This window comes from Panulirus ornatus, chromosome 42 (genome assembly GCF_036320965.1).
Source record: "Panulirus ornatus isolate Po-2019 chromosome 42, ASM3632096v1, whole genome shotgun sequence".
NCBI classification, from domain to species: Eukaryota; Metazoa; Arthropoda; class Malacostraca; order Decapoda; family Palinuridae; genus Panulirus; species Panulirus ornatus.
The window spans coordinates 5,855,632-5,879,896 of NC_092265.1; the positions used below are offsets into that span (position 1 = coordinate 5,855,632).

General features: G+C 38.9%; 1 protein-coding gene across 1 annotated transcript in view; it reads right to left on the reverse strand.

Moving 5' to 3' along the window:
* Positions 1–20,623, reverse strand: part of Trmt6 (tRNA methyltransferase 6 non-catalytic subunit) — a 45,308-nt gene extending 24,685 nt beyond the window's left edge. Inside the window, exons 1-5 of the mRNA XM_071686452.1 lie at positions 20,457–20,623; positions 19,012–19,173; positions 14,347–14,484; positions 14,101–14,205; positions 13,104–13,244 (exon numbers count right to left, since the gene is read on the reverse strand). Coding sequence (XP_071542553.1) covers positions 13,104–13,244; positions 14,101–14,205; positions 14,347–14,484; positions 19,012–19,173; positions 20,457–20,588 — 678 coding nt within the window. The 5' untranslated portion in view covers positions 20,589–20,623. The remainder of the gene's footprint in view (positions 1–13,103; positions 13,245–14,100; positions 14,206–14,346; positions 14,485–19,011; positions 19,174–20,456) is intronic.
* Between the last annotated feature and the right edge of the window lie 3,642 nt (positions 20,624–24,265).

Sequence of the window (24,265 nt, forward strand, 5' to 3'; positions counted from 1 at the left end):
TCAGCAATGTTTAAATCAACATTTTTAGATTAGACTGAAGAAGAAACAGTCAATCTGTTAATGTTCTGTAAGTAACTGGCTTATAGAGCACGAAAGGAATTTCATCCTGTGTCTTTTAAGAAGCCTACACATTTTCTCTCACAAAGCAGGTAAAATGATTGTATCAGCTAGATTTGTAAACTTTTAAGCTTCTAATGTAATACTCAACTTAATGTAAGCATGTTTCCTTTCAACAGGCATGTGTATTAGACTATTTCCAAAGACTATCATAACATGGTTCACAAATACCAATCATTCTTCTGTCATAAGTTAAAGGCTTCAAATTTGCAAATGTCAATGGCTCAAAAGGAAGAATTTGAGTTACTTTTCTGGAGATTCAGTAAGGACTCAAATATCATAGAGCCAAGAGCTATAATAAACTGTCTTACAGAATTCAAGTATATTTCTTGGTATTCTGAGGTCCCTATTCATGTTGTATAGAACATCAAACATGCTGCTAGCATACCAGTGTACCTCAGTATAAAAAACTTATCTTGTTCGGTTTGTAAATCTATATTTGCTTCTGAGAGGGTGGAAGACTGGTCAGGTGAAGCACAGTTTAAGAGGAGCAGATGAATTGTTTGTATTGTATGTTGAGGAATTCATTTTCCTTTTGAAATCTGGTGCCAATTATAGTTTCGAGGGCATTGATTTGAATTGCTTTTGTACCAATATTATTCGTGGGGGAATGAATGTTGTGTGTGTCATAAGTGATGCCTAGAATGGTTAGCGTTTTGCTCTGTGGAAGACTGTACATTTAAGGTGACTGGAGGGTGAGCCGGATTTGTTTGTCTGAGTTTAAAAGAATGATTGAAGACTTCTGTGGAGATGCAGACATTCTATTTTGGGTGAGTCAATGTTCTAATTGTGTAATGTAGTGCTGCATGTATGATTCTGCTACTGTGGTGCCTGGGTGTTGTGATGTGCTTGTACGGATGTATGCATATGAAAGGACCTTCATGTTGAAGTATGCCTACGAGAGTGGGAGTTGGAGAAAGAACCGCTCCTTGGGGAACTCCATTATACAGTTTAATTGTTTCAGAGGTGAAACCATTGTGAAAGATTTAGCACGGAGGCCAACTACTTTTGTCAATGTTGTCAAGTCTTTTGTATAAGGATGTGTCAGAGGAGTGTCAAATGCTTTGTTGATGTCAGATGCCACTAGTAGTGTGTTGGAAGGGGGACGCAACTGGTTACATCCATTGTATGTTGTGTGAGGTGAGTGTGTGGTGTGGTAGTACAATGTTTGTATCTGGATCCATGCCAAGTGGGTGAGAGTGGGATGTTTTGTTTCATTCTGTTGTGCATCATTTTTCAGTTTGGACATTCAGGACATAAGTGATACTGGGTGACATGATGAGAGGGAGTTGGGTAGTATGGAGAGTTTTAGAACTGGTATTCTGTTGGTAAGATATGATGTTTGAGATTCTGTTGTGAAGCCAGGGGTAGTTGAAGATATCAGTAAATGGGCCATAGCATTTTATGTAAAAGTTCAATAAGTTGTCAGGGCCCGTAACAAAAGAGTTCTTTAAGGACTTAATTGCAAAGCATACATCGGTTGGAGTGAAGAGTGGGAAAATGCAGGAATCCAATGACAGAGTTCAACTGTATTTGATGGCCTGCACTAAGCTGATGTTCCATACCATGAATCTCATATATCCAGGATGTCTCTTCATAAAAAGTTGGTGGTATTTCTAACACCAGAAAACTTAAACATGCCATGTCTGAGGAAGTGTTAAGTGGCACAAAATGAGGACAAAGTACTAGTCATCATAGTTCTAGCAACAAACTGATGGTTGCATATTTCCTGGGGGGGACTGCAATAAGATGCTCCATATCTGAGGTTTCATTGGAGAGAAGAATGCTTTCTTAGAGCTGGGATTTCATTGTATATAAGAGCTAATGCATCCTTTGTAAAAAGTGTGGTGAAAAATATTTTCATAAAGTACCCTTTGAAAACTATAGAATGAATGAGCCATAAATCATCATTAGCTGTTTACAATTAATTCAAAAAACATATTAATAGCTACTTACCAGTGAATAGATGTTGGAGAGAAATCTAGGTTGTGTTGCAAGGTAGCAGAGGGTCTAATACTCATATTCTTCCTTCGCTGTTACTCAGTTAAGCAGTAACACTTCATTTGCATTCAACAAATACTTTACATAATGTATAAATAATGTCAAAAAAACTCTCATGAACAGTTTACCTTTAACGTAATGAACATTCTAAACTTCGTCAGAGTAAGTACAAGTATAATAATCGGTAAGGATGAAAAACATGCTGTACCATTCTCTAATCTTTATAATATTCATCCTTCTGTAATTAAAATTATGCCAGTTCTGTAGTATGAGGAGTCATGAATAGTTTTCCAATTTGCTGGCTTTCTTTTGTTTATGCTACTTTTGAAGAAGAAAAAGAGAGCTTGCAATTACCACTTTAGCACATAAATGGGCTACAACAGGCTGGTGTACCTAGGCAGGGGAAAATTGGAATGCCTATTCTACAGTTGCACTTTCATTCTTTTTCTTGAAGCCTTTTATCGTACCAATTCCATTTTCTAATTCTGTTCTACCTGGTTCTCTTTATTTTGCAAATGCAATTTCAATGCCAGGAATTTCTATGAAATATCTTCATCTCTATTTCCACCAATTCTTGAAAATACATAAGTGACATAAGTATAATTTCCATGTATGGTGCATTAATATAAGTAAAATCTGAGAAATTCATGATGGACTGAAAACATGAAAATGAACTGTCAAGAATCACTTTCTGAGATACATTCATTCATCTATATCATCTTACTAAGTTTCGTTGACAATGATTTTTTCTTTTTTCCTATAGCAATACAAAATTCATCCATATTTCCTGCAGAGATTTCCCCTGAAAACACACATACATGCAATCAGTAGGTGGCAAACAACCACATAGTTATTGGAGAGTTAATGAAAGCAATGCAGGAAATCAGCACTAAGACAGCTATCAAACTGCCCTCCCTGACCTAGGTAGCTGTTTTTTTTTTCTGCCAAACATACACATGGGTTATTGGCATTCAATCCACTAATACATATTCTATCTTACATTCGAAAACATGTAACTATATTTCATTGAATTTTCCAACAGTGAGTGCTACCTGCTAGCTCTGTCTCATGGCTATATCTTGGCAGAGGTAAAGGGTCTTCAAAAGTTGGGGTACAAATGTAGTACTCTTTACCTATACAGTAAAAATAGGTGATTACACCCTTCATAAAAAAAAATATGCAATCTCTGGACCCTTCATGAGTATCCTGCAACATGAAGCTGAACTTCATTAAGGATCAGGCTAAGGTGGGCTCTATTGGGGCAGGAAGGTTCTCAAACATTATCGTGCTCTTTTTTACCCACTGATGATACAGCCTCGGTGAAGGTGACTTCCTGCTCCTGGTGTTACCAATTGCAGGTTGAGCCCAGGTACACACGCACAAATGGCCCCCCACTCACCAGAGAAGAGTTCCAGGCAGTGATCGTTTTTTTCCAAGATTCTGGAGGGTCTGCAGCTCATAAATGCTATTATGTATAAGCAAGAGGGGGAACTAAAATGTGGAGGGGCCCATGAGTGATATATACATTGGATATTCAGAATGAGCACACCAAAATATGGGAGTTCAATAGGGCCTGGGACTGGAAGCTTCCCATGTTCAAATCAAATGCCAGTTCTAAAAACTTTAATGAATTTTTTTTCCCTAGGGAGACCCAATTTTCAAGAAAGTGAATGGCTAACATTGAGGAAAGTGAACAAGTGCAGCTAAGTCACAGTTTAAAAGTGCAACTCCAACTTGACAAAAGTGTGTAAAGTTTTAGTGTAACCAAAATGCAACACTCAATGTCAGTTAAAGATCTAAATTACCATTGTGGTTGAAGACATTTTGTGCTATTAAGCTTCATTGCTGATACCAGATTTACTTTGGGAGATCATCCTACGATCTCTAGCACTGCCTGAGCCAAGAAAGTTCAGTATGGACTCAAATAAAGGAATGTGCCAAGACCTATTTGTCATAGCAAGATCTGCAAAGAAGAGAATGGAGAAAGACATGAAAGAGGAGCCAGCAAAGAACAAATACTCAGGAAATCTATTGGAAACTCTTTAGAGGCAAGACCAGAAGGCATGCAGTTTGTAGTGAGCCTGGAAGGTGGGTCAGTTATTGTATGCTGATGAAACAGCACTGGTGGCAGATTCAAGAGAGAAAATGCAAAAGTTGGCGTTTGGGTTTGAGAGTGTGTGAAAGGGGAAAGTTGAGAGTTAATGCGAATAAAAGCAAGGATATTAGTTTTAGAGGTGCAAAGAGAGATGGTTAGTTGTGGGTGTGAGTTTGAATGGAAAAACTTGGAGGAAGTGAAGTGTTTTAGATGCCTAGGAGTGCACATGGCAGTGAATGGAACCATGGAAACTGAGGTGAGTCACAGGGTGGGTGAACGGGCAAGGGAACATTGAGGCAAGTGTGGAAAGAAAGTTTCATCCACCACTTCAGTCTTTAAGCAGCAAATAATCCCTTGTAAACCACAATATTCCAATTTGCTTTATCCCTTGCAAGTCTCACATACTCCTGCACATTCAGGCCCTGAGCTTTCAAAGCATCTGCTCCTTCCTTCCACCTCCTTGCTTTCCCCTTTTTCCTTGTTCTTTACACTTCTGACATGTATACCGTCTTAGTCATCCTCTCCCCATGTTCAAATGCTCTTTTCCAAGTTCTCTCCATTTAATCTCGCACTCCAAATAAGCTGTTTTTTTTTTTACTCATAAAACTGATAAACTTGCTTTTATTCACATTTACTTTCAACTTTAACCTTTTACACATTTCCATATGAAAGTAATGGATATTATATGTTTACAATTTCATTTCCTTGTTACAAGAATTTGTTTTCCAATAACACAGTGCAAACTTTATTGCCCAATATAATGCATTCCATAAATGTTTGTATGATCAAATGTTGAATTCATAATTAAATGACGATAATAACAATCAATCTAATGTGTAACCATCCACATACTCTATACTTTTACAAGTCACAATCATATATTCCATGACTCTGTAATGCTATACATACATGTGACTTCCCAAATGCATCACCGAGTCAATGGAGTACTACAGATAAAAAGAAAACAGCTATGCAAACATCAGTAATGTTTATAAGCACCAATGACATTTATGAGCTAGTGAAACATATTTTAAAAAATTATAAATAAATTTTCAGAGATGAAGTATCATTACACATCTATAATCCTATTATATTACAAACCTATTTGATGTTTACTGAAGTAAATATTGATCTGATTGGTTCCTGAGGTGCCAGTTATTAACTATCAACTGCCTTTAGAACTGCAGAAACTTACTGACCAATCTTTGAAGTCAGCTAGTTTGCTTTATTGTCTTACTGAATCCCACCAGCCACTATGAGCCTACATCACCAAAAACCTCATATGCATATGAAGGTGCCTTTTTAGGTGCCCGTGTCAATTTTCTAACTTCTAAAATATATATCAGTTTTGTATAACGAAAATCTTAGCAATGCAAACAATCTTCAATGTTAAGTCACTTGTGCTACACAAATTTTGCTTTGAAATCCTAAAATAAAAATCTTTCCACCCAGTGTTGTCACTTAGTACCAATATCCTACAAAAAAAGAAAAAAATTAAACTCTCAGATGCTTTCCTACATTTTCTAGAGCTGCTCCTCTACAAATGCTCAAATTTCAAAAGAAAATTACTTTAAGAGCAAAATCATTCCTGCCCTTAATCTCCTTCAACATCATAAAATAACAAACAGTGCATGAGCACTCAGTTTCCTGGTAATTTAGTTACACATTCATGAAAATTCCCAACATTCTTTTCATATCAACAATAAATCATGTGGTGTATCTGCAACACATTAAATCATCCCAGATAATCTTGAATTTCACAATAAGCAACAGACTAGCTAATACATGAGTCACCTGCAACTAACAAGACAGTGTTGCTAATCAATATCTCCTTTCCCTTTCCATTTTTAGCACTACATACTTATTAGCCTTGCATAACTTTTTTGCTAGCTAAAATGTATAAGGTCCTACAAAACTAATATAAACATAATCATTGTCAAGGAAGTTTATTCCAAGAGCAATCATTCCTAATCCCTATAAGGGACATATGATATTCACTGTTATGGCATGTTCTACTGCCACACCTAGATGTAGTAATGGAGATTCCTGACAGCTGAATTCTTGTGTCTTCATATTTTGCCTTCAAGAATCTAGTAATAAAATACTTACATAACATGAGGTCTAAAAAGATAATGTTTACATAATGATATAGGATTCTTGACATTCAAAAGATATTTAATCATGTCTTTCCATGTCACTATACTGATTAACTTTTCATTTTGTCAGATGCTTTACTAAATTACACACTTTGGTTCAAAATTCTTTTGTCTACATTATGAACCACATTGATATATTAGATCTATAGTATTTCAAGACTGTGATACAAACAAATTAATCTGCTTAGAAGGGCACACACAGTCTTTCACTAAAAAGATCTCGCATCACAAAAGGAAGAGTAATAAACAGTGAGGAAGATCATGGGAGATTTTTTCCTTTTACTTTCAGCCAATCACAAATAGTCACCAAGTTCTCAAGAAAATGCCATAAAGACTTGGGCTTTTACCTAACTGAAGTGTAAGTCTGATATTCAGCGGGTTGACTACTAAATGTGATTGCAAAGAAACAGGAGAAGGTACATAACCCATGCCAATGCAAACACTGCACATTATTCAGCTTGAAGTACTCCATTTACGTCTAGTCGTTTGAGACAGTAGAACCAAAAGAAGTTTTTTGATACTATCAGTGCTATGTTTTCACTGGAAGTGTGTCACCAACACCTTTGCACCTTTGGCAATGTCATATGCACATTGTATAACCTGCTGGGTAACAAACTTTGGATCGAGAGTGTGTGCATGAGAAGCAATGTGTCCACGACACTCACTCTGCAGCCTACCAGCACTGCTCACCAGCTGGCGCAGTGCTCCTTGCACCCCAGGAGTGCACCGACCCTACAAGAGGGGATAGAACATCACACAATATTAGATAAATATATATATAAATAATTTTTCATTTATTCATTATACTTTGTTGCTGTCTCCCGCGTTAGCGAGGTAGCACAAGGAAACACGAACGAATGGCCTAATCCACCCACATGCACATGTATGGAAAGGATCACAATTTTGCGCTTGATTAAGTATATTCCTACGAGTCCACGGGGAAAATGAAACACAATAAGTTCCCAAGTGCACTTTCATGTAATAATCACATCATCAGGGGAGACACAAGAGAGAAATATAACAGTCAGTTGATATACAATGAAGAGACATAGCTCGGATGCCATTGGTAAACGTCTTGGATAATCGCATGTTTACCAAATGGTGTCCTAGCTACGTCTCTTCGTTGTATATCAACTGACTGTTGTATTTCTCTCTTGTGTCTCCCCTGATGATGTGATTATTACACGAAAGTGCACTTGGGAACTTATCATGTTTCATTTTCCCCGTGGACTCATAGGAATTCACATGTATATACATAAACGCCCACACACGCACATATACATACGTATACATTTCAATGTATACATAAATATACATACATACACAGACATGTACATATATACATATGTACATCTCAATACATGCTGCCTTCATCCATTCCAGCCGCCACCCCGCCACAGACAAAAGAATGGCCCAACCCACCCACATACAAATGTATATACATAAACGCTCACACAAGCACATATACATACCTATACATTTCAACGTATATGTACATATACATACACAGACATATACATATATATGCGCACATATCCATACATGCTGCCTTCATCTATTCCCGCTGCCACACATGAAATGGCACCTCCTCCCCCCGTGCATGTGCGAGGTAGTGCTAGAAAAAGACAACATAGGCAACATTCGTTCACACTCAGTCTCTAGCTGTCATGTGTAATGCACTGAAACCACAGTTCCCTTTCCACATCCAGGCCCCACAAAACTTTCCATGGTTTACCCAAGACGTTTCACATGCCCTGGTTCAATCTACTGACAGCGTGTCCACCCCGTTATACCACATCATTCCAATTCACTGTATTTCTTGCATGCCTTTCACCCTCCTGCATGTTCAGGCCCCGACTGCTCAAAATGTCTTTCACTCCATCCTTCCACATCCAATTTGGTCTCCCACTTCTTGTTCCCTCTACCTCTGACAAATATACCATCTTTGTCAATCTTTCCTCACTCATTCTCTCCATGTGACCAAACCATTTTAATACACCCTTTTCTGCTGTCTCAACCACACTCTTTTTATAACCACACATTTCTCTTACCCTTTCATTAACTCGATCAAACCACCTCACAGCACATATTGTCCTCAAACATCTCATTTTCAACACATCCGCCCTCCTCTGCACAACCCTTTCACCCATGCCTCACAACCATATAACATTGTTGGAACCACTTTTCCTTCAAACATACCCATTTTTGCTCCGAGATAATGTTCTCGCCTTCCACACATTCTTCAACGCTCTCAGAACCTTTGCCCCCTCCCCCACCCTGTGACTCACTTCCGCTTCCATGGTTCCATCCACTGCTAAATACACTCACAGATATCTAAAACATTTCACTTCCTCCAGTATTTCTCCATTCAAACTTACCTCCCAGTTTACTTGTCCCTCAACCCTACTGAACCTAATAACCTTGCTCTTATTCACATTTACTCTCAGCTTTCTTCTTTCACACACTTTACCAAACTCAGTCACCAACTTCTGCAGTTTCTCACCCAAATCAGCCACCAGCAATGTATCATCAATGAACAACTGACTCACTTCCCAAATCCTCTCATCCATAACACACTGCATGCTTGCCCCTCTCTCCAAAACTCTTGCATTCACCTCCCTAACAACCCCATCCATAAACAAATATATATATATATATATATATATATATATATATATATATATATATATATATATATATATATGTGTGAAAATAATGATGAAAAATACAAAATTCATATATTCTATACAAATTAATCATATTAGTGTTTGAGTTCATCTAAGTGATACTGATACATCAATTATATTAATGGCAAGCCCTGCTAATTATTTCATTCAAATGAAAAATATAAATTTACCAGTAAACAAAAATAACTGCAAAATAAATGTACATACCACAAGCATGAGCTACCATTAATAGAGCAATGGTATAAAATGCAAGAATACATTAAGCATTTCTAAAGGTAGCATATTACCTAAAATATGATCTGATGTACAAAAAAAATATACAGGAGGGAATATCATACGGCCAATGTAAACTTGACTAAAATCTTCACAGCACAATCAAATTAATTCCAATGATGTATTGTGACAAGAATGAGAGGTCTTTCAAAAGAATTCATAACTTACTAGGGAGCACTGCAAGCTTTCTTTACAATCTTTTCAAAAGACTTTTCACTGGATGTAGCAGAAAGACAAAACTGTCAACATTAACCATCTACTGCCTCACCTTTTGAAAAACTCCTTGATTCCTCTAAACATATTTTGATTTTCCTGTTCACAAACAGACACATTAAAATCATGGATGCTGAGGAATGCAAAAACATTGGTTTAATCAAGGTTTTCTGACATGTAATACACATGTGGGAAAAGTAAACAGTTGTACATTCTCAACCTCACTCAGAGAAGAAAAACCTTCTACCATAAAGTATACCTTCAACAAAAGGAACATGATATAGAAATTATGGAACAGGGTACTTTAATCAAGTGAAGGGTACTATGATCAAGTGAACACTTGCAGAGGTAGAGATGCTCAAAATGAACTATTTTGTAATTCTGCATGCATCACCATGCTCTGGATGCAAGGAAAGGCAAATATGACAATATAAACCTCATGACAGCTTTTACAAGATAACTCTGCATATATGGAAAGGCATACAAGATAATGAGAGCCTGATAACAGAATCTAAGTTTTCAAAATTCAGTCGATGTAAACTTTGACTAAAAAGTTCATTTCTTCTTTTGTTTTTGTATAAAAGATAACAGAATATTATCAGACTTCATATCCTACATTATACTATGCTTTTATCTTCAAAAAATTCAAGGGTGAATATAATACCAATCACAAGAAACTGAATATATGTAACCACTTCATAAAAAGGCTAGTTTCCCTACTTTTCTGCAGTATATGAATTAGCTGTGTTTCAAAGCCCCAATGTGTGTGTGTGTGTGTGTGTGCGTGTGTGTACACTAAACTCATATATCATACTTGTTATATGAATCACATACAAGGGGTAAAGGAGCTGGGAACCCTCCCTCTTGAATTATCACTTTCCAAAGAAAAAGAACAAAAGAATGAGTGAAGCAGGATTTGTCCTCAATGAATGAAGGCAAGTACGTATAAGTCTGTGTATGTATATGCTGATATGTATATGTATGTATATGCGAGTGTATGGGCATCTATGTACGTGTGTATTTATATATTTCTATTTCTTATTCTTTATCATACTTTCTCACTGGCTCCCGCGTTAGTGAGGCAGCGCAAGGAAACAGGCAAAAGAATGGTCCAACCCACCTACATACACATGTATATACATAAACGCCCGCACACGCACATATACATACCTATACATTTCAACATATACATACATATACATACACAGACATATACATATATACACGTGTACATATTCATACATGTTGCCTTCATCCATTCCCATCACCACCCCATCACACATAAAATGGCACCACCCTTCCCCAGCATGCATGTGAGGAAAAGACAACAAAGGCCACATTCGTTCATACTCAGTTACCAGCTGTCATGTGTAATGCATCGAAACCACAGCTCCCTCTCCACATACAGGCCCCACGAAACTTTCCATGGTTTACCCCAGACGCTTCACATGCCCTGGTTCAATCCACTGACAGCACGTCGACCCTTGTATACCACATTCTTCCAATTTACTCTATTCCTTGCAAGCGTTTCACCCTCCTGTATGCTCAGGCCCCAATTGCTCAAAATCTTTTTCACTTCATCCTTCCACCTCCAATTTGATCTATCACTTCTTTTTGTTCCCTCTACCTCTAACACATATATCCTCTTTGTCAATCTTTCCTCACTCATTCTCTCCATGTGACCTAACCATTTCAATACACACTCTTCTGGTCTCTCAACCACAATCTTATCATTACCACACACATCTCTTACCCTTTCATCACTTACTCGATTAAACTACCTCAAACCACATACTGTCCTCAAACATTTCATTTCCAAAACATATCCACCCTCCTCTGCACAACCATATCCATAGCCCATGCCCTGCAACCATATGACATTGTTGGAACTACTATTCCTTCAAACACCCATTTTTGCTGTCCAAGATAACATTCTCGCCTTCCACACATTCTTCAATGCTCCCTGAACCTTTGCCCCCTCCCCCACCCTGTGACTCACTTCTGCTTCCATGATTCCATCCACTGCTAAATCAACTCTCAGATATCTAAAACACTTTACTTCCTCCAGTTTTTCTCCATTCAAACTTACCTCCCAATTGCCTTGTCCCTCAATCCTACTGAACCTAATAACCTTGCTCTTATTAACATTTACTCTTAGCTTTCTTCTTTCACATACTTTACTAAACTCAGTCACCAACTTCTGAAGTTTCTCACCCGAATCAGCCACCAGCGCTGTATCATCAGCGAACAACAACTGACGCACTTCCCATGCCCTCTCATCCACAATAGACTGCATACTTGCCCCTCTCTCCAAAACTCTTGCATTCACCTCCCTAACAACCCCATCCATAAGCAAATCAAACAACCATGGAGACATCACGCATCCCTACCACAAACAGACATTCACTGAGAACCAATATGCATGAAAAAGAAATTTACTTCCATCAATCAAACTTAATCGCCGTCCCCCGTGTCAGCTATTTGTGGGTAGAAGTCTGGGTTATATTGCTTTCTAAGTCCTTATGATAAGTGCTTTTAGCTGGCTTGCTTGGAGGTGGTGATATAGTGTGAAATAGCATCATAAGGGGATGGGAAAGCTATCCAAGATGAACTCTTGAAGCTTGGTTTCTATGCATTGTGTGTCTGCTAGCCAGCCTACTGACCTTTAGGTTGTGTATGGTTATTCATTATGCACTTCCAGATTAGTCATCTGAAGGAACCACTACATGGAATTCTTACCTGTAAATACTTTGTGCCTTCAACATTTCATTTATTGAATTCATCCATCAATTTATTGGTACCTTTTCCATAAACTTTTTACCATAACATCACAGATCTTTTTTATCCAATCCTCTTTCGTATGCTTCACATGGCTGTGACAATTTAACATGGTTTTAACCATGCACCTTTCTAACATCATACTTTTCTCACATCATCATCCCTGATTCCATTTTCCTGATTACCACTGTAAAGTGGAGACTGTCCATCTCTACTGTCCTCATGTTTTGCATTTTTAACTAGAAAAACTAAAATTTCATATCCAAATACAGGAGATCAAACAAGCACTCCAGTGTATAAGCTTCTCATTCATTCAACATGTAGCTTTTTACTAAGGCTCTCATTTCACCTCCAATTTTCTTTTCCATCATCAACTACTCTTTATTCAAAACCAATCGAACTGACTATGACTCCTCAGTACCTTGTGTCCTTCAAACTTTATGTGATTCATAATCAATACAAACATCAATATGAGAATACACATCTCTTTTAAATGCAAAGCCTGCTCTTACTTCCTTTTATTGTTTACATCTACTCAATAAATTCTGTCTTTTGAAGAAACCTATTATGTTACATTTGGAACAGCTGTTACATGGTGCTGTACCAAAGAACAATCATCCTATTCTATCATAATTCAAGAATGCTATTACTCCAATACTTCACTGTACATTAAAACCATTACAAACATGCTGTGACTTTTGGATTAGTGTTCAATAAAACTCATATGACTCATGTAAGAGGAGAAACATTAAAAAATTTATAATGATATCTCATGGAACTTACCTTACGAAAAATGGCATCCATATCAAGAACTGCAGAATGGATTTGGTCAGCGCAAGGCATGAAAGATTCATGTCGTCCTTCTTGAGCTGAGATGAGTAATTCCTGGATTCTTTTTGTAATCACTTCTGTTTTCCTTACAACCTGAAAAAAGAAAGAAAAAATTAACACTTATGAAACCTTTTAAAGTATTAGCAAAATACCAATAATCAATTGCCTGACAGATGCTTACCTGTGAATTATCAAGTTCTAGAGATTTCCTCTGGTTCACCAAGGATAACCCACCAAATACAGCTGGTAATCCAGAAATATAGCAACATTTATGGCACAAAATGGAAAAACAAGATGGAAAAGACATGCATTACAAACTTCTACCAGTGCAGTATAAGTATAATTTAAGGTTTTCCAAACATTAGCTGAACTATGCCATGAAAAGGTTAAAACATGCACAGTAGTGTCTCAAGTTTTGCAATACATATTCTTTTCCTAAACCAAAGATAAGGGGGGGCAATCTGTTGTAGAAGAAAACGGTGTAGTACTGTGCACAAATGGCAACATGGGAGAATTATGTTTGCTTTGTATATCAACCCCCCCAAAATTACTATAAGCTCTTTGTAGTGGTGGAGCTACAACATATGAATTTATGGAATATTTCAAGTCTAAATATATACCCCAACAGGGTCCCAAGCTGGTGTCTTTGCTCTGATGTCTGGCTAAGGAAAAGAGGGTTTTATCATAAGTTATAATCCATATATCAATCTCCCATTTGAAAGCGTTAGCACACATCATCTCACAATACTATTCCTATTCACTTGGTGGTTAACTGGGAATCCTCTTCTCCACTTTTTTTCTTAATTTTCCAAAAGAAGGAACAGATAAGGGGACCATGTGAGGACTTTCCCCTCTCAATCATCTGTTCTTAATGCTACTTTGCTAACGCAGGAAATGGCAAATATGTATGAATGAACAATTATATTTTCTAAAATCTATTTCAACTAACCTCTTCCTGGGTGGGCTGACAATATGGGAGATTGAGGGGTGTGGTTTCTGTTGGCTCTAGGCTGGGACTTCTCGTTCTTGTATTATCATATTCACCAGACATTCGCTGAGAAAAGGTCAAGTTGTTAATAAAAAAAATTTGATCACTATGTTTTCAAAACACACCAGACATGTTATTGCACCTGAAACAAACTATGAAAAAAGCATTCTTACTCCCATATATCATAGCCAACAGAATAAAACTAACCACAGTGCTAAGCTGGTATGCTGACGTTCTTGCATGATCCATGGTATGGCACGGAGTAGCAACATTAGGTAGCCCTTGACGAGGCTCAAACATACTGAAGGGTCGGTGTGGGGGACCCCGACCGGCTCGCATATTTACCTAGGGATAAATCCAAAAGCAAATTTCAAAACTAGATTCCTTAATTCATCTAGCATAAAAGTTCACAGATAAGGTGAGGATTCCTTGTCCCCACTCCTGCCTTGAATTCTTCTTCTTCCAAGATATGCAGGAACTGTATGTTAGTATTCTTTCTACACTGTCTACAATGCTAATCAACAGATATTTACAGCTTTACTTTCATATAACCCCATACTTTTCTTTCAAACTTGAATGCTGTTCCTCACACCAGCAAGGTAGCACCAGGAACAGACAAAGGTAGCAATTGCTCATATTCATTCTCTAGATGTCATGCAATGAAATTACAGCTCCTTACCCACAACTAGGGACCACAGACCTTTACATGGTTTCACCTGGCTGCTTCACATGCCTTGGTTCAGTCCACTGACAGCACGTTGACCCCAGTAAACCACAGTGTTCCAATTCACTCTATCCTGAGCATGCCTTTCACCCTCAGGCATGTTCAGGCCCCGATTACTCATAATCTTTTTCTTTCTATCCCTCTACCTCCAATTAAGTCTCCCCTTTCACCTTCTTCTATCCACTTCTGACACATATATCCTCTTTTGTCAACTTCTCCCCACTCGTTCTTTTCATAGATATTTATCATGTCTACCCTGGAGACAGGTTAGCAAGTCTACCCTGGGGGTTAGTGAGGCTACCTTTGGGGGTTGAGCATCCATGCCCTTTTGGTAGCCTGTAGGGTTGGGGATGGGAACCCCAGTTCATGTGAAAAAAGTCACATAAATGATGCATGTGGCCTTAGATGAAAAGGACATGCCTGCAAACATCTTCATCAAGAGTTGTAGGCTTACATGGGGAATGTAAAGAGATGGAAGTTGCTGAAACTTTTAGAAAGGGGAACATTAGAAATGCTAGGTTTTGTGTGAGACAAGGCTGTGAAGTAATGGGACCTTTAAGTAGGATGAAGTGTAAGGTGTGATGCCAGGCTTGCAGGATGATATAACCATTATTGAGGGGATTTGGCAACATATGAAAGATGAATGGTGTGAAAAGTTTCCAGACTGCAAGTGTGTCAAAGCAAAGGTAACTCTTTAACAACAATTGCTTTAGAATCTGTGTTTTGACAAGTGGCAAGCTATTATTGCAGAGTTTGCATTTTAGTCCAAGCATTAAGCATCTAAATTGGAAGGAATGCTTTATTAATATGTAAACTGCATTCAAATGAGCTAATAGAACAATATTTGGTATGAAATGAATGATCGGTAGTTAATTAAGAAAAGTCGTAATACTTCACCAAGTGCTCTCATCAGCTTAGTCTCCCAACCACAGAGATTATCTTAATAACAAAAATATAAAGAGAAAAATAATTCTTGCTTATGATAGAAAAGAGCATCATACTGATATACAACAACTAAGAAACACATGATATACTCCATAACTTAATTGAAGAAATAACACATACTTGTGTAGGCGAGTATTGGTAAGTTATCTTACCAATACACTTATGCGGGAAATGGTGAGAATGTATGAAAAAGTATATTTAAGGCTCCATCGTCTGTTCTTGATGCTATTTCACTCAAATGGGAAATGGTGAGCATGTATGGAAAACCTTATAAATATCTTTAATATATCCTTACCATTTTCTGAATAAGCGAGGTAATATCAAGAACATACGACAAAGCCTTAGATGGACAAAATCATTTGGCTCCTTGCTCTGTTCTTCCTTTTGGAAAGTAATAAAGGAGGGGAGGATATCAGGCTATCAGCTTCTGCCCCTCTAAGTAGCCTTCTATGACACACAGGGAATATGTGAGCTGTATTCTCTCTCCTATTCCCAGGGATGATATATATATATATATATCTTTTTTATTATATTTATTATACTTTGTCGCTGTCTCCTGCGTTAGCGAGATAGCGCAAGGAAACAGACGAAAGAATGGCTCAACCCACCCACATACACATGTATATACATACACATCTACACATGCACATACACATACCTATACATCTCAACGTATACATATATATACACTCAGACATATACATATACACACATGTACATAATTCATAGTCTGCCCTTATTCATTCCCGATGCCACCCCGCCACACATGAAATGATAACCCCTCCACCCTGCATGTGCGTGAGGTAGCGCTAGGAAAAGACAACAAAAGCCACATTCGTTCACACTCAGTCTCTAGCTGTCATGTATAATGCACCGAAACCACAGCTCCTTTTCCACATCCAGGCCCCACACAACTTTCCATGGTTTACCCCAGATGTTTCACATGACCTGGTTCAATCCACTGACAGCACATCGACCCCGGTATACCACATCATTCCAATTCACTTTATTCCTTGCACGCCTTTCACCCTCCTGCATGTTCAGGCCCCGATCACTCAAAATCTTTTCCACTCCATCTTTCCACCTCCAATTTGGTCTCCCACTTCTCCTCGTTCCCTCCACCTCCGACATCTATATCCTCTTGGTCAATCTTTCCTCACTCATTCTCTCCATGTGACCAAACCATTTCAAAACACCCTCTTCTGCTCTCTCAACCACACTCTTTTTATTTCCACACATCTCTTTTACCCTTACATTACTTACTCGATCAAACCACCTCACACCACATATTGTCCTCAAGCATCTCATTTCCAGCACATCCACCCTCCTGCGCACAACTCTATCCATAGCCCACGCCTCGCAACCATATAACTTTGTTGGAACCACTATTCCTTCAAACATAGCCATTTTTGCTTTCCGAGATAATGTTCTCAACTTCCAAACATTCTTCAAGGCTCCCAGAATTTTCGCACCCTCCCCCACCCTATGATTCACTTCCGCTTCCATGGTTCCATCCGCTGCCAGATCCACTCCCAGATATCTAAAACACTTTACTTCCTCCAGTTTTTCTCCATTCAAACTTACCTCCCAATTGACTTGACCCTCAACCCTACTGTACCTAATAACCTTGCTCTTATTCACATTTACTCTTAACTTTCTTCTTTCACACACTTTACCGAACTCAGTCACCAGCTTCTGCAGTTTCTCACATGAGGACGTAAAGCATGTGTACGTATAGGAAGAGAGGAAAGTGATTGGTTCTCAGTGAATGTAGGTTTGCGGCAGGGGTGTGTGATGTCTCCATGGTTGTTTAATTTGTTTATGGATGGGGTTGTTAGGGAGGTGAATGCAAGAGTTTTGGAAAGAGGGGCAAGTATGAAGTCTTTTGTGGATGAGAGAGCTTGGGAAGTGAGTCAGTTGTTGTTCGCTGATGATACAGCGCTGGTGGCTGATTCATGTAAGAAACTGCAGAAAATGTAAGAAACTGCAGAAACTGGTGACTGAGTTCGGTAAAGTATGTGAAAGAAGAAAGTTAAGAGTAAATGTGAATAAGAGCAAGGTTATTAGGTACAGTAGGGTTGAGGGCCAAGTCAACTGGGAGGTAAGTTTGAATGGAGAAAAACTGGAGGAAGTAAAGTGTTTTAGATATCTGGGAGTGGATCTGGCAGAGGATGGAACCATGGAAGCGGAAGTGAATCATAGGGTGGGGGAGGGGGTGAAAATCCTGGGAGCCTTGAAGAATGTTTGGAAGTTGAGAACATTATCTCGGAAAGCAAAAATGGGTATGTTTGAAGGAATAGTGGTTCCAACAATGTTGTATGGTTGCGAAGCGTGGGCTATGGATAGAGTTGTGCGCAGGAGGGTGGATGTGCTGGAAATGAGATGTTTGAGGACATGTGGTGTGAGGTGGTTTGATCAAGTAAGTAATGTAAGGGTAAGAGAGATGTGCGGAAATAAAAAGAGCGTGGTTGAGAGAGCAGAAGAGGGTGTTTTGAAATGGTTTGGGCACATGGAAAGAATGAGTGAAGAAAGATTGACCAAGAGGATATATGTGTTGGAGGTGGAGGGAACGAGGAGAAGTGAGAGACCAAATTGGAGGTGGAAAGATGGAGTGAAAAAGATTTTGAGTAATCGGGGCCTTTACCGAACTCAGTCACCAGCTTCTGCAGTTTCTCACATGAATCAGCCACCAGTGCTGTATCATCAGCGAACAACAACTGACTCACTTCCCAAGCTCTCTCATCCACAACAGACTTCATACTTGTCCCTCTTTCCAAAACTCTTGCATTCACCTCCCTAACAACCCCATCCATAAACAAATTAAACAACCATGGAGACATCACACACCCCTGCCGCAAACCTACATTCACTGAGAACCGATCACTTTCCTCTCTTCCTACACGTACACATGCCTTACATCCTCGATAAAAACTTTTCACTCCTTCTAACAACTTCCCTCCCACACCATATATTCTTAATACCTTCCCTGGGGATAGGGGAGAAAGAATACTTCCCATGTATTCCCTGCGTGTTGTATATAGGTCTTCAGTTGTGCATGCCGAATCTATTTACTTTTTTTTCTTCAACTGCTGTGTATAATGAGCTAAATCCTGAACCTATTATCCACGACCAAGACCTAGAGACTATGGTTCAAAATACTCAAAAAAAAAAAAAAAAAAAAAATTCTACAGGAAGGAAAGTACCTGGGGATCCACATCTCCATTGTGAAGACTCTGTGAGATGGTAGATGGGTAAAATGGGGGAGGTGGTGTAGATGTATGAGACGATGGACCCAAGGTTCCACCTATGCCTCCACTGCTATACATGGATCGTAGGCTCATGTTCTCTTCTCGCAAGCTTTTCACCTGTGTAAAAACACAAAAAATCACCATAATACAGTTAAAAGCATAAAGAAGTACATTTCAGAAATAATTACACCTTGAAAATATAGAGCAAATATTACCTCAAACGTTAGAAAAGCTTGTAAGTCATGTGTTATCATGCAGTTTCAAAAGTAATCACTTGCAAATATGCCTTAAATACATTATATGCAAGTGATGATAAATAAATGAATTAATTTGGAATACACAAAGTTTAAATGCAAGATACAATAAAACTATGTAAGAAATAACTTTCAATTGCCAGAACACCCATGTAAACTTTTAATCTGCTTTTACAGCAATGACAAACTGCTAATGCAGGATTATGTGAAGAGAAAACCATGCAAAATTTTTGCATAACTTCTTCCTTGTGAGCAAAGGCCAAGCAGAGGGTGGAGGGAAATGGGTGCTGGCCTCTCTCCTTCTTACTCAAACCACTAAAATCACTTTTTAAGGCACTACTTCACATTTTCTAAGCTATTCTCCTTGACTTCCCTACCAATTACCATAATACAAATGGCAAGTGTTCCTGCTTATTACTTAGGTCATCTAATAATCTACACACTTTCCATGGGGTCACCATTTATCCACAACCTGTAGACCAACAGCTGGTTGATGGAAAATGAAAGGAAAATGTTTTCTAGTGCCCTTCTACTGATGGAAGAGACCTCCATACACTACTATCAATACAAAATGTCAACTGGAAATCTAAACAAGGGTGGTAAAGTTAATTCATCATATGAAAATGACCACTATCAGGTGTACAACGGCTGCTGACATGTATACATTTGTCAGATGATGATGACTAGCATTTATGGGTCAACCATATACTGTACATTCATCAGCATTTCCTTCTTCCTGGATGAGGAGGATGAAGCTCCATCTCTGTAATACTTATCTTTCCTATTCCCAATTTTCCATATTCTAAACATATTCAACCTGAATTTCTGTTAAAACATGTTATCATAAAATTATAAGGACAGTACATGATGATCAAAAAATAAAGAAAAAAATAAAAACCCCTAGTGTCTTCTATCATTTACAAAACAGACGAAGGGTTAATCATTTAGATGTACTCATTACATAAAACAAATTGCACCAAAATAAACTAAGAGGTCAGGTAAGATGCAAAATTCACATACTGGAACAAGCATCACACCACAAGCTTTATGAGCTCTCTGGAGCTGTGCTTGAAGACAGTACTGGGTCATCAAAAATTAAGATGAATCCTAATATATGAAGGGACAGTCTGATGCCTATTTACTCACAGCAGAACTAAGTTCATCTAGTTGTGAACGCATGTGAGCATTGTTATTCTGGAGCTCCTGTATCATAGCTTCACTGGACTCTAGTTTCTCCTTCATCTCTAAGTAGGTTTCAAAGCTCACTGCTGACTCCATTCCTATTACCAGTTCACTGTTTGCTTCACTGAACTGTAAACACAAATTATGATCAGTTATGTACTAATCTACTGAGTTCTTTGTTTAACATCATTAACCTATTAAACAAAATGGCAGCATATTATATACTGGGGGTCTACTATACACAAATTATAACAATAAATCATAAGCTGCTACAGTAGAGATAATTAGTGATAATTTTTCTATGTAAAAGGCTCAGGTCACAGAAAGAAGTCCTCATCAGGGGAGGCCATATATATATATATATATATATATATATATATATATATATATATATATATATATATATATATATGGGGCCTGAACATTCAGGAGTGTGAAAGGCGTGCAAGGAATAGAGTGAATTGGATCAATGTGGTATACCGGGGTCGACGTGCTGTCAATGGAGTGAATCAGGGCATGTGAAGCGTCTGGGGTAAACCATGGAAAGTTGTGTGGGGCCTGGATGTAGAAAGGGAGCTGTGGTTTCGGGCATTATTGTATGACAGCTAGAGACTGAGCGTGAATGAATGGGGCCTTTGTTGTCTTTTCCTAGCGCTACCTCGCACACATGAGGGGGGAGGGGGATGTTATTCCATGTGTGGCGAGGTGGCGATGGGAATGAATAAAGGCAGACAGTGTGCATTGTGTGCATGTGTATATATATGTATGTGTCTGTGTGTGTATATATATGTGTACATTGAGATGTATTGGTATGTATATTTGTGTGTGTGGGCGTGTATGTATATACATGTATATGGGGGTGGGTTGGGCCATTTCTTTCGTCTGTTTCCTTGTGCTACCTTGCAAACGCGGGAGACAGCGACAAAGCAAAATAAATAAATAAAACTAATATATATATATATATATATATATATATATATATATATATATATATATATATATATATGTGTGTCGGAAAGCAAAAATGGGTATGTTTGAAGGAATAGTGGTTCCAACAATGTTGTATGGTTGCGAGGCGTGGACTATGGATAGAGTTGTGCGCAGGAGGATGGATGTGCTGGAAATGAGATGTTTGAGGACAATGTGTGGTGTGAGGTGGTTTGATCGAGTAAGTAACGTAAGGGTAAGAGAGATGTGTGGAAATAAAAAGAGCGTGGTTGAGAGAGCAGAAGAGGGAGTTTTGAAATGGTTTGGTCACATGGAGAGAATGAGTGAGGAAAGATTGACCAAGAGGATATATGTGTCGGAGGTGGAGGGAACGAGGAGAAGAGGGAGACCAAATTGGAGGTGGAAAGATGGAGTGAAAAAGATTTTGTGTGATCGGGACCTGAACATGCAGGAGGGTGAAAGGAGGGCAAGGAATAGAGTGAATTGGAGCGATGTGGTATACCGGGGTCAACGTGCTGTCAGTGGATTGAATCAAGGCATGTGAAGCGTCTGGGGTAAACCAAGGAAAGCTGTGTAGGTATGTATATTTGCGTGTGTGTGGACGTATGTATATACATGTGTATGGGGTGGGTTGGGCCATTTCTTTCGTCTGTCTCCTTGCGCTACCTCGCAAACGCGGGAGACAGCGACAAAGTATAATAAAAAATAAAAAAAATAATATATATATATATATATATATATATATATATATATTTTTATTTTATTTATTATACTTTGTCGCTGTCTCCCGCGTTTGCGAGGTAGCGCAAGGAAACAGACGAAAGAAATGGCCCAACCCCCCCCATACACATGTATATACATACGTCCACACACGCAAATATACACACCTACACAGCTTTCCATGGTTTACCCCAGACGCTTCACATGCCTTGATTCAATCCACTGACAGCACGTCAGCCCCGGTATACCACATCGCTCCAATTCACTCTATTCCTTGCCCTCCTTTCACCCTCCTGCATGTTCAGGCCCCGATCACACAAAATCTTTTTCACTCCATCTTTCCACCTCCAATTTGGTCTTCCTCTTCTCCTCGTTCCCTCCACCTCCGACACATATATCCTCTTGGTCAATCTTTCCTCACTCATTCTCTCCATGTGCCCAAACCACTTCAAAACACCCTCTTCTGCTCTCTCAACCACGCTCTTTTTATTTCCACACATCTCTCTTACCCTTACGTTACTCACTCGATCAAACCACCTCACACCACACACTGTCCTCAAACATCTCATTTCCAGCACATCCATCCTCCTGCGCACTACTCTATCCATAGCCCACGCCTCGCAACCATACAACATTGTTGGAACCACTATTCCTTCAAACATACCCATTTTTGCTTTCCGAGATAATGTTCTCGACTTCCACACATTCTTCAAGGCCCCCAGAATTTTCGCCCCCTCCCCCACCCTATGATCCACTTCCGCTTCCATGGTTCCATCCGCTGCCAGATCCACTCCCAGATATCTAAAACACTTCACTTCCTCCAGTTTTTCTCCATTCAAACTCACCTCCCAATTGACTTGACCCTCAACCCTACTGTACCTAATAACCTTGCTCTTATTCACATTTACTCTTAACTTTCTTCTTCCACACACTTTACCAAACTCAGTCACCAGCTTCTGCAGTTTCTCACATGAATCAGCCACCAGTGCTGTATCATCAGCGAACAACAACTGACTCACTTCCCAAGCTCTCTCATCCCCAACAGAATTCATACTTGCCCCTCTTTCCAAAACTCTTGCATTTACCTCCCTAACAACCCCATCCATAAACAAATTAAACAACCATGGAGACATCACACACCCCTGCCGCAAACCTACATTCACTGAGAACCAATCACTTTCCTCTCTTCCTACACGTACACATGCCTTACATCCTCGATAAAAACTTTTCACTGCTTCTAACAACTTTCCTCCCACACCATATATTCTTAATACCTTCCACAGAGCATCTCTATCAACTCTATCATATGCCTTCTCCAGATCCATAAATGCTACATACAAATCCATTTGCTTTTCTAAGTATTTCTCACATACATTCTTCAAAGCAAACACCTGATCCACACATCCTCTACCACTTCTGAAACCACACTGCTCTTCCCCAATCTGATGCTCTGTACATGCCTTCACCCTCTCAATCAATACCCTCCCATATAATTTACCAGGAATACTCAACAAACTTATACCTCTGTAATTTGAGCACTCACTCTTATCCCCTTTGCCTTTGTACAATGGCACTATGCACGCATTCCGCCAATCCTCAGGCACCTCACCATGAGTCATACATACATTAAATAACCTTACCAACCAGTCAACAATACAGTCACCCCCTTTTTTAATAAATTCCACTGCAATACCATCCAAACCTGCTGCCTTGCCGGCTTTCATCTTCCGCAAAGCTTTCACTACCTCTTCTCTGTTTACCAAATCATTTTCCCTAACCCTCTCACTTTGCACCAAAACACCCTATATCTGCCACTCTATCATCAAACACATTCAACAAACCTTCAAAATACTCACTCCATCTCCTTCTCACATCACCACTACTTGTTATCACCTCCCCATTTGCGCCCTTCACTGAAGTTCCCATTTGCTCCCTTGTCTTTACCTCCTTCCAGAACATCTTTTTATTCTCCCTAAAATTTAATGATACTCTCTCACCCCAACTCTCATTTGCCCTTTTTTTCACCTCTTGCACCTTTCTCTTGACCTCCTGTCTCTTTCTTTTATACATCTCCCACAATTTTTTTTTGCAGGGAATATATATAT